This window comes from Nicotiana sylvestris, chromosome 1 (genome assembly GCF_000393655.2).
Source record: "Nicotiana sylvestris chromosome 1, ASM39365v2, whole genome shotgun sequence".
NCBI lineage: Eukaryota > Viridiplantae > Streptophyta > Magnoliopsida > Solanales > Solanaceae > Nicotiana > Nicotiana sylvestris.
Window position 1 is genome coordinate 167,155,778 of NC_091057.1, and position 12,566 is coordinate 167,168,343.

The 12,566-nt window shown below is 37.0% G+C and overlaps 1 protein-coding gene across 1 annotated transcript; it reads left to right on the forward strand.

Annotated features, from left to right (window-relative positions):
• Positions 1-8,904: 8,904 nt before the first annotated feature.
• LOC104222580 (uncharacterized) lies at positions 8,905-10,589 on the forward strand. Its single transcript, XM_009773820.2, has 2 exons — positions 8,905-9,024; positions 9,507-10,589. The coding sequence occupies exons 1-2, from the start codon at positions 8,968-8,970 to the stop codon at positions 10,128-10,130; spliced, it is 681 nt and encodes a 226-aa protein (XP_009772122.1). The 5' UTR covers positions 8,905-8,967; the 3' UTR covers positions 10,131-10,589.
• The last annotated feature ends 1,977 nt before the right edge of the window (positions 10,590-12,566 follow it).

A 12,566-nucleotide genomic window follows, 5' to 3' on the forward strand; every position in this document is an offset into this window, starting at 1 on the left:
GTTACCATTTTATTTTGGCGAAAACAGCTATTCGACCAGCTGACAAGATTGAAAAAATGTTTCGTTTTTTTGCAAAAAATTAATATTATTTTTCTTGATATTTGGATTAGAAATAATTTCATACAAAACTGAAGATGTTTTTTTTTGCAAGAAAACTTTTTTAAATTTATAATTAAACTGAAATAATAGAATTTCAACTAAAGTTAAGTGCAAATAGAAATTTAAACGTTTCAAATTAGGGTTTCATTTAGATAGTTACAGTTTTCGAGCTTGGAGTAATATGGAATGACAGGATCCAGACATGTTGATTAGTGCCTAAAATAATGTAGACATCACAGCTTCAAGAATTAGTTAAAAATATGAGCATTATTCTTCTTCCCTTAGGTTAAGTTGCAGCAAAATGTACTATTGTTCACCTGAAACAAGACATGACAGCTAACACCACACGTAAGAGTACTTCGGGAATTGTGCTTATTTCAAAAACAAGATTTATTAGTCGTGTGAAAGTAGTATTTAGAATTAAGTTGAAAAATGATATTTGGAATTTGAAATTATGTTGGGACACAAAGGCGGATTTGAAGAACTAGGGGAGAGAGAGACGGAAAAGATGACATGCAGAGATAGAGAAAGAAGAGAAGAAGGAGTCTCAGTTTTGGAACTGTTCCACTGAAGCTCAAAAATGAAATGAAGTACACGTGACTAATATATACACTACCTATGCTTAGCTGTCACCAACTAATTAACCACTCCACTAACTACTTACTTAATAAACTAACCAACTCATAAATAACACAAAGTTCAGCTCCTTCTTTAAGTTCTATTACTCTCAACACTCCCCCTCAAGCTAGGTGGTGCAAACACATTAAGCATCCCTAGCTTGGAACAAAGATATTCGTGTTGAACTCTGCTGAGCCCTTTGGTTAGCAAATCTGTTGGTTGCTCTTTGGTGGGAATGTACTCAGTTCTTATTAGCCCCTTTTGTATTTTTCTCTTATAAAGTGACAATCAATCTCTATATGTTTGGTTCTCTCATGAAACACCGGATTGACTGCTATTTGCATTGCTGTTTTGCTGTCAATATGAACTTCAACTGGGAGTTGCACCTCTACTCCAACTTCTTGGAATTGCCCAAAATCCATGTTAACTCTGCAGTTGTAGAGGCTAGGCTCCTATATTCTGACTCAGTTGAGCTTCTAGATATGGTGCTTTATTTCTTGGACTTCCATGATATTAGTGAATCACAAAGCTTGACAAGGAAGCCTATTACAGATTTGCGAGAATGTGGACAAGCTGCCCAGTCAGCATCATAGTAGGTTGTGATCTTCTTGTCAGCTTTACTTGACAGAAGTACTCCTTGTCCAAGCTGGTTTTTCACATGCTTGACCACTCTTAGGGCAGCTTCAAGATTTGATTTCTTTGGTTGAAGAAGGAATTGACTTAAGGTTTGCACACTGAATGCAATGTCTGGTCTTGTTATGGTTAAGTAGAGTAGCTTGCTAATAAGCTTCTGATAAGAGCTTGCATCAGACAGTAACTCATCCTCCCCCTGGCTTGGACTAGCCAAGTGATCATCAAACTCTTTTTTAGTAAGTTTTACATTGGTTTCAAGTGGTGTAGTTGCTGGCTTTGCTGCTCCCAGTCCTAGCTCAGAAATAAGTTCTAGAGTGGATTTTCTCTAGTGCATTAAGATCTCCTGCTTGGACCTAGCAAATTCAATCCCTAAGAAGTATCTTAACTCTCCTAGGTCATTCATTTTGAAGGCTTGCTGCAAAGCAGATTTTGCCCCTCTAATCAATGGTAGATTGTTTCCAGTAATTAGCATATCATCAACATAGACTAGAATGAGTACTAGGTCACCTCCTGATCCGTTTATAAACAGAGAATGATCATGTTGACTCTAAGTGAAACTAAACTATAACACAGCCTCTGAAAGCTTTGCATTCCATTATCTAGAGGCCTCCTTAAGACCATATAGGGATTTGATGAGTCTGCATACCTGCTGGTCCCCCTGACTCACAAAGCCTAGAGGCAGGTCCATGTAGATCTTAACATGAAGATCACCCTGGAAAAAAGCATTTGACACATCCATTTGATGAATGTGCTAATGTTGCACATCAGTAATGAAAAGAATTGTTCTGTCTATAACCATCTTGATAACATGAGAGAAAGTTTCCTGATAGTTAGTGCCTTTTTTCTGGCTATAGCCTTTGGCAACTAGCCTGACTTTGAACCTGTTAATTTCACCAGATGCCTTGTACTTTATCCTGTACACCCATTTGCATCTAATGGGTTTCTTTCCAGTAGTTAAGGCCTCAACATCCTATGTATGATTATCCTCTAAAGCAACAATTTCAGACTTCATAGCAGCTACCCATTTAGGTCCTTGACTGCTTCCGCATAAGATACAAGCTCAACCTCAGAAGAGGAAGAGCAATGAAATCCTGGTAGTGAGGAGACATGTGATCATAAGATAGATAGGTTGTCAAGCCATAAGGAGTATATTGATGAGCATGAAGAGAAACAAAGTCCTTCATCCACAATGGTGGTTGCTTGTCTCTAGATGATCTCTTAAGGATAGGAGAATCAACTTGAGAGACCTCAACACCTGGTGATGCAACAGCTGGTAATGTACTTGCATTTGAGTTAGCGCTGCCCAGAAAGGAAGAGGTTGCATGTGGTAAGACTGAAAAGTCATGTGCAACAGAGTTCTCGCTAGATCCTACTGAGGCATCTGGAGCATACTAATGCTCAGTAGAATATGGTAAAGCAGAAGAAGATGTATCAAGGAACACAGATTGTTTTTGAGAGTAGAGCTGCTGAAATGGAAAAATATCATACCTGAATGTTACATCTCTGTTAATGAAAAAGGAGCTAGTTGACAGGTTAAGAAGAATGTATCCCTTCCAAGAAGAAGAATAGCCCATGTGTACAGTAGTGATAGCTTTTGGTTGGAGTTTGTCAGTTTTATTGACAATCTTGGCATAGCATAGACAGCCTAGAACCCTGAGATGTCCAAGCAAAGGCTTCTTCTAGCATAATAACTTATAAGGAGGCATGTGACCTAGCTGTGAGAAGGGCATCCTGTTGATGAGATAAACAACTGCCAATACACAGTACCCCAAAAACTTTAAAGGGATATGACCTTGAAACCTTAGAGATCTGCACACCTCTAGAATATGCCTATGTTTTCTCTCAGCAGCTCCATTTTGCTGAGGAGTATAAACATAAGTTCTCTGATGGATAATGCCAAGGTTTTTGAACAAAGCATTACAGACAAAATTAACAAATTCAGCTCCATTATCAGTCCTAACACACTTAACTTGTGTCAAACTTAGTTTTAACACACATCAAGAAATCATGTAAGACAACACACACATCTGACTTGAGTTTTAAAAGGAAAATCTAAGTCATTCTATAGTAGTCATCCACTATAGTTAAGAAGTATCTATTACCATCAATGGTTGTAGTGTTATAGGGTCCCCATACATCCAAATGTAGCAAGTCAAAGGAAGCTACACTTTTATTTGTACTACTGGAAAAAGGTAGTCTAGTTAGTCTAGCACATGGACAAACAAAATAGTCTTCTATAACAGAAATGCAACTTTCCTGCTTTATTGAAAATAGTTTGTTTACAACTGAGGAAGCCACATGACCAAGTCTTTTGTGTTATAGCTTGAGACCACATTTGTAGGTGTTCTCTTAGTGAACATATCCTCATTATGTGTGGCTGCTAGTGATACTTATGTATTATGCTTATTGACAACTAATGAGATCCAAGAGGGCAATATGTAAAGACCTTTATCTTCTCTACTAATTGTCTTCACTCTCCCATTGAACAGATCCTGAAATATGCAAAAATCAGGATAAAAGGCAACCAAATACTGCAGCTCTTTGGTTACCTTTCATATAGACATCAAGTTAAATTTGAATTATGGTATATGAAGCACATTCTTGATAACACTCTTGTATGAAATAACACTAGTACCAACATGCTTAACATATGAAACATCACCATTAGGTAAGAATATCTTCTTAGAGTAATGAGGATCAACTATATTAAAGGAGGTTAACAAGCTAAGATCTGAGACCATGTGATCAGTAGCATCTGTGTCAATAATCCACTCTTGGATATTATTAGTAGCTAAGAATGCAGTATTTATACCTGCAGCATTGGCAAGAGATGAAAAACAGGATGTCTTGTTGAGGAACTGAAGTATTTGATCATACTAATCCTTAGTAAGAGTCAATGGAGCCTGTGAAGGTTCCTGATTCACTGGTATAGATGAATGTCACGATGCTAAAACCGACTCGGTCGTGATGGCGCCTATCGTGAAACTAGGGCAGCCGACACAACTCCCGAATTAACCATTAATCAATAAAAAATTTATTTTAAGCCTTTAATTAATCAAATACCTCATAACGTAAGTCTAAATGAATAGTGCACAATAAATATACAAGCCCGATATTGGGGTATCACAAGTCACGAGCATCTACTAAGATCTAAAAATATACTAAAACAATCTAAGGAATACAAGAGGGAGAAGAGCAGAGCTACGAACGTCGGGCAACTACCTTGCTAACTCCAATGACTCTGCCACTGAACAATCAACACCCGCTACCGGGTTCAGAAATACTTGAATCTGCACACAAGGTGCAGGGAGTAATATGAGTACGCCAACCCAGTAAGTAATAAAAGTAAATAAAAGCTGAGCAGTAAGAAAATATGTAAACCACGTCATAGTGCTACAATAAATGCAGGACATCTCCAGCACAGTACAGAAATCATTTACTTCGTAAATCATGCTCATTTTTAGTAAAACCTTTTAAAACAAATTTCAATAGTTTCAAACGAGTGATAAAACAGTGAGTAAAAATGATAGAAAACGTAAACAGCCCCTCGAGCAAAACATGTACCATAAACTGCCCCTCAGGCATAATATCAACAGAACCAGCCCCTCGGGCTACCTCACAATCACTCATAATCAGCGCCTCGGGCATAACATGAATCAAGAACCGCCCATCGGGCAAAACATGGATCAAGAACAGCCCTTCGGGCGACAATATAAAACAACAACAACCGCTCGAGCTACATCATATCACTATCACTCATACTGGGTACCGGTGCTCACTGGGGGTGTACAGACTCCTGGATGGGCTCCTACAGCCCAAGCGCAACAGCAAGCCATCCCGTGGCATAATCAACAGACTCTCGGCCTCATAACAAGCCACCTCGTGGCATAACAAGTCTGGCCCTTGGTCTCAAAATCATGAATCAATACAACACTACTGCGGCGCACAGCCCGATCCCATAGTATCCTCACAACATAGGCCCTCGGCTCACTCAGTCAGAAATCTCTCAAGCCACTCGGGCAACAGTAAAACATGAAGCTCAGCCCAAAATATTATTTAAAATATCAAAAACGGAGTAAATATGGTTGAGTTATGAAAATAGTAAAATACAACATGAGTGAGTATAAATATGAAGTCAAAATAATGAGGAATAGTAGTAAAAATCCCCTAAGGGTCCAAAACAGTTGGCACGAGGCCCAAATATGGCATTCAGCCCAAAACATGATAATACTTTCCAAAACACAATGATATCAAATAGTTTTCAGTTAAATATGCGACTTAATAGTCATACATGATGGACTAAGTCACAATACCCAACGATGCATGACCCCACGCTCGTCATCTAGCGTGTGCGTCACCTCAAAGTAGTACAACAACGTGAAATCCGGGGTTTCATATCCTCAGGACAATCATTTACAATCATTACTTACCTCAATCCGGTCCAAACTCTAGCCCGCTATGCCTTTGCCTCTCGAATAGGTCTTCAAATGCCTCGAATCTAACCAAAATTAGTTCCACATCATTAATACACGCTAAAGGAATAAAGCCCAAGCGAAAATAATCGAATTAACTCAAAAATTTCCGAAATTGGCCAAACCCGGCCCCCAAGCCCACATCTCAGAATCTGATAAAAATTACATCAATAGTATCCTCATTCTCCCACGAGTCCATGCATACCAAGAACATCAAAATCAGACCTCAAATGGCCCCTCAAATCTCCAATTTACACTCTCCAATGTCAAGCCCTAATTTCCCAATTTTAGGCTTTAAATCCCACTAATTTCATGTTTAAACAAGTAAGAATCAACAAAAAATCGAGTATTGAGTACAAAAATCTTACCTCCAAGTGTTTTCCTTCGATTCCCTCTTCAATCCTTCTCAAAAAGCTCCAAAGTCGCTCAAAAATAGAGGAAATAGACCAAAAATCTCGAAAACCACTTTTAAAACATTCTGCCCAGGGATTATTTTCCTTCTTCGCGAACGCGGCCTCACTCTTGCGTTCGCGTAGCACAATTAGCTACTGACCAAAAATCCTTCTACGCGAACGCGATGCATAACTGACTCACCTCTTCGCGAACGTGACGCCTACTACGCGAACGCGTAGCACAAATGCTTTGGGGTCCCAGCTACTCCACTTTCTCTATGCCAACGCGATATCGCTCACGCATTCGTGATGCACCACTGTACAGACCTTCGCCATCGCGGCCCCCCTTCACGAACACAAAGAACAAATCCTCTCTTGCCTCCAGTTCCCCTTCGCGAACGCAAAAAAGGAAACCAGCAACTAAACACCAGATTTTCTGCAATTCCAACAAGTCCAAAACTAGTCCGTTAACCATTCGAAACTCACCCGAGACCCTCGGGACCTCAACCAAACCTGCCAACATATCCCATAACATCATTCAAATTTGTCCCAACCTCCAGAACACTCAAAACAACATCAAAACATCAAATCATCAACAGATTCAAGCCTAAAATTCCAAAAACTTCTGAATTCCAAATTCGATCAAACAGTCTATCAAACCTCATCTGAATGATCTGAAATTTTGCGCACACATCCCAAATGACACAACGGACCTATTTCAATTTCCGAAATTCCATTCCGACCCCTATATCAAAATCTCATCTATCAACCGAAAACGCTAAAATTCTAATTTCGCCAATTCAAACCTAAATCTACCACGGACCTCCAAAATACATTCCGGACGCGTTCCCAAGTCCAAAATCACCTAACAGAGCTAATCAAATCATAAAAATCCAAATCCGAGATCGAATACTATAAAGTCAAAACTTGGTCAAACCTTTCAAATTTTAAGCTTCAAACTGAGAACTGTTCTTCCAAATCCATTCTGATTACCCTAAAAACCAAAATCGACGATTTACATAAATCATAATACATCACGCGGGGCTAGTCATGCCCGAGAACTAGCGAACGAAGTGCAAAAGCTCAAAACGACTGATCGAAAAATAGCTAAAAAGTTATTTTGCTTTAAAAGCACTTAAAATAAGCAAATCCAAATAGGCACTTAGGCGAAACGGCTACGAACTTATCGACTCATTAACTTTTTAAATCACATGACTACAATATGCGTGACGCAAAGCGCTTGAAATGTGAACATTAAAAAACAACTTTTAAAAATGGTCGGTTGGCTAAATATGCCACTCCCACCTGAAATGTGAGTGCTGTATAGCTATCAAGGCCGACGTAATTTAATTTGTGGAATTCACATAGTGTGACTTCAGGGGCTGAGTCACAAGTCCGTATACGAGCTCGGTAGAATTCAATAGCTTTGATTTAAATATTTTGTTTTTGTGAAATAAATTATTTAATATATATGAATAATTTATTCTGAACCCAATAAATTACTTTTTTTGAAATTCAAAACTCATAAACTTAAAATTTTAGTTCCGCTTCTAGTTGGCTCGCTGGCCGACTTTCATTCGAACATTAAAAAAACAATAACAACAATTATTAGCATTAGTATTATATCTTAATTTCAAATAAGTTGAAATCGGCAAAATAAGTCCTCATTCTTTCGTTTAAGATCAACTCATTTTATCATCAGGCCTAATAAATTATATTAATTTAAAAGAAAAAGTTAATTAAGGTATACGTACTAGAGAAAAGTTCCTATGTGGCATTTTAGGAGAAGACGAGGGAAGAAGTAATTGTGGGATTCAAGTGCTTCATTACCTACCTGCTGAAAGTTCAGCCGAACCTAATTCTATTAAAAAAATTATCTACATAAGTTTTTAACAAGGTCTTATCTATTCCACATATCTTATTAGTTTATTGCCATTCCATTGAAAATCAATGAGAACAAAGAGACTTTTTCAATTTCCATAGAAGCAAACTGATCTTTCATAAGGAAAAGACCTCAAATTTCTAGTGAAAGTATGCATGTGAAAAGAGAGCAAATTAGACTACAAAATGCTAGTTAAAAAGGAGTTCTGATATTTTTTTAATTTTTTTTTTCTCCCCCTTAGTTTCCGGATCTTAGAAAAGGCTTGAGATGAATCATGTGACTTGACCTAACTAGAAGAATTTAAAAAAATAAACCACTTTTTCAAACCTTTCATCATCCTAATTACAATTACGTATCTAATTAATGATTAACCATATTTTATTAGGTGGAAGATAACATACGAAATAAAATATGGAACAACTCATCGGACCACTGCCCATTTTGAATTTACCAGTATTAAGTGATAAATGGATACAAATACTAATTAAGAGTATTTTAATTTATTTAAAAAAAATACTAATTTGTACCTATGTATGCACTAATTTACTTTGGTGCATACATAGGTGCAAATTAGTTTTTTTTTTAAAAATAAATTAAAATACTCTTAATTAACACATTAACAAGAAAGTGATCGATGTTCTCCACTCCAGTCAACAAATTGAAATAATCTTGTTAAAAATACCACTTGGCACAGCAGAATCTTGTCAATAAATACCTTCCTCAGTTGTTTCATTCCATGCAATTATTATTGTAACTTAACCTCATTAATTAATTAAGAATAGAAGGAAGACAATCTTGTCTACTTAAATCAAACCCTTCCTATAAATGGTTTAAACAATCCAAAAAACACTTAACAACAGAATCGTGAAGAATGGATTGCTGGTCTGCTGAAAATGCTACCAATGCCTTTCTCAAAACGCTAAAAATGGTAAGTACTACGCGCAATATAATCTCTCCTCTCCTTTGTACTTATTTTTCTGAGTTTCAGCTAGTTTCTCTTCTGTAAAATAACAATAATACTTCCTCCGCTTCAAAAAGATTGTTTTAGTTTGACTTGACACAAACTTTAAAAAAGAAAGAAGACTTTTGAGGTATGTTGCCTTAAATAAGCCATATAATATTTGTGTGGCGGTAAAACTTTTGAAACTTGTGGTTTGAAATCTGTCATATTACTCGTGTGGTTCTAACTGCTTCTTATTAAGAAAATGTTGAAAGGTGTCAATCTTTTTTAAACTGACAAATAAGAAAATAGTGCCAATCTTTTTGAAACAAAGGAAGTAATAACTATACCCCAATGCCAAAGTAAATCCGGATCAGCTATATGAATTCACACTATTTATGTCGTTTCTTTAAGTTCGTCCCACTTTAGTGATATACTCGTAAATTTGTTTTTAATTATGGAAATTTCAGGGTGAAAGAGGAAAAGCGCCTGATGTAACAGAGTTCATATCCGCCATGGCAGCCGGAAATAATGCACAACTCATGGTGATGGCATGCTCCAGCCACCCTGGATCCGCCCTACTAGGATTAGTAGCGGCGGCTCATCAAACCGGTGGCCGGGTGATATGCATATTACGTAGACAACAAGATATGCATGCAGCTAAAAAAGCATTATTGGGAGACTATGCCAATTTTGTTGAGTTTGTGATTGGTGAAGATGTTAAAACTTTATTGGTAAGTAATTATGAAGGAGCTGATTTTGTACTTATTGATTGTAAATTGGAGGATTTCCAAGAAGTATTTGAAGCAGCACAACAAGGTGTTTGTACTGTTAAAGGTGCCTTTATTGTAGGGTACAATGCCCTAAATGAAGGTCCTAAGCTAGGTTTTGATCATAAGGGTTATTTTCTACCCATTGGAGAAGGGTTATTAATTAGTAAAATTACTGTTTCAGAAGGTAAAAAGATTGTTGGTGGTAAGAGGAGCCACTGGGTTGTTGAGGTTGATGAATGCAGCGGGGAAGAACATGTTTATAGGGTCCGTACTTCTCCTATTAGATACAAGGATTTGAAGATGGCAGGGCACATGAGCTGATTGTTCAACCAGTGATACATACATAATTTTTGTGTCCGGTGACCTTGATCTATTGCATATATAGGTCCGCCTCTGTCTCCAAATACAAAGTACTAGAACTTTAAGGTTTATGCGAATTTTAGCATCGACGAAATTCAGTAACTTTTTTTAATGGTGCAATTATCGAGGCAAGCGAAAACTTGTTACAACACAGGTATCGGATAACCTTGGTCGACCAAGGCCTAGGCCTAGGCGGATTGGGAAGAAAATCACCTACTTTATAGTTTTAGCATCTGAGGGGATGTGTACATTGTGTTCGGATGCATCAGCAAATCCAGTAACTACTATAAGTAGTAAGTACTAAGGTGTAAATATACTGTATACAGCCAGTTGCAGTAGTAGCCTACTCTAGCCTTTGTAATTATTAAGAAGAGGTTAGAAATTTGCTGTAGCCGTGTATGTCTATTTACTAGCTTTGATTGGATCTGTTAAAATCTTGATCTTTTGCCAGCCCATTTCTGTTTTACATTAATAAAAGCACAAAAAGAACGATAAATAAACAAAGGACAAAGTACATATGACCAAGAAATAAATAAATATATGATTAGATTGTGATTGTCGAGACTTCTCATTGTAAGAGAGATTACTTATAAGTTCCTCCCAGTATCTTGATTAGAAAAATTTAAAATACAGCTTTAATCATGTTTTAGTTATAATTAATCTTGATCTAGTCTGAGAAATCTCACGCGTTGTGTGATAACTGATACAATATTTACGATTTGAGAAAATGACATTGCATAGTCGCTCTCAAAATAATAGCCCAAAATGCATATATATATATATATATATATACACTTTTGTATATTACATATAAAAAATATACAAATTTTATACACTTTTACAACTATCGAAGGTAAATAATTTCACTTTGCAGGCTAAAAGTGATCTTTACTCTTGGGGCATTTGCATCTATACCCGCTTTTTTTGTCACATTTTAACTTGTGCCCGCTTTGCAAAAAAATTTGCAAGCGTACCCGCTTTTTCGCATAACTTCAGCACACGGGGCTGAAGTAGCAAAGACAATCACACAAAACTTCAGCATTCTAGTAGCCGGGCCTGAAGTTCAGCTCTAGAGCTGAAGTTTTTGTGTTGTAACTGGCGAACTTCAGCTCTAGAGCTGAAGTTTTTGTGTTGTAACTGGAAACTTCAGCTCTAGAGCTGAAGTTTTTGTGTTGTAACTGGAAATTTCAGCTCTAGAGCTGAAGTTTTTGTGTTGTAACTGGGAAACTTCAGCTCTAGAGCTGAAGTTCTTATCTTTGTAACTGGTGAACTTCAGCTCTAAAGCTGAAGTTTTTGTTAATTTGCTGTATTTGTCAATTATAATTTTCTAGCTGTATTTTTGTTGTTTTGCCTTAGTTGTAGCTAGTGGCTGTTAGCTGGAGTGGACTAGAATGAACAAGTTATGTTTTTAAGAAAGCCACAAGATGCTTGATATATGTCCTCTGAGACAAAAGAAGGAATAACGGTGCCCAAAAAACAAAAATAAGTAGAGAGGCGTATGAATATATACTGCACAAAAATCATACCAAGAAATATATATATATTTCCAAAGGGCACACAAACAATTGGCCTTACAAAAATGCTTTCCAACAGTGAGCAATCCAAAACAAACCCTACTGGTAACTTAAACTTTTTCCTAAGACTAATTTGCTGTAAATTTGGAGCAGAAGTACAACTGCCGAACTGTTCAATTAAAAAAAAATTGACCTTATAACTAAAGCAGCGTTGCTTCTGGAGATAAATACCAATTTGTTTTATAACTTAGAAGAAAACAAAGGAGGATAAGGAGGAGGAGAAAGAGGGCTAAAATTATTTAAAAAGTGGGTACAAGTTAAAAAATTTTAAAAAAATAACTATAAATTAAATGGGAGCAACCAAATAGGACGCCCAGTGCAATTTTTACTTTACTCTTGGATATACGAGTGGCCCACTACATAAAGCATTGTAAAAAGCCCGGCTTCGAAAAACTAAGAAACTTGCCACGAGAATAAGCCGTCGTTTGACGATTTCTATACGTTGGGATCTTTACCCAAATAGTCCACTCTACACACTTGGCCAGTAGGTTCGATATTGGACGGTTATTTGTGTAAAACCCCACAAACCTTAGCTACTGGCGTGGGTAGCCACTATCTAAGGTGATATTTATTTTTTATTCAATAATTTTAATATTGAGTAAAAATAGCCACTAATCTATTAAAATTAATATGAGAAGATATTTTTACCCTTTCTTCCATTACTTTTCTTCCTAAACCCTCGCTTCTCTCTCTCAAGTTCGATAACTATTGTTGGAATGAGAAGGAGGGTCCCGTCTTTGTCAGATTCTTCAAGGGGATCATTAGGGTGATTTTTGGCATTTTTCTGCACGAGTTTTGATTTTTGGTTAAGTTTAGGGAAGTC

Excerpts from the sequence above, each read along its gene's own strand:
- LOC104222580 (XM_009773820.2), top strand. The coding sequence starts at position 8,968 with ATGGATTGCTGGTCTGCTGAAAATGCTACCAATGCCTTTCTCAAAACG. Across the intron at positions 9,025-9,506 it reads TTCTCAAAACGCTAAAAATG|GGTGAAAGAGGAAAAGCGCC; the intron begins GTAAGTACTACG and ends TGGAAATTTCAG.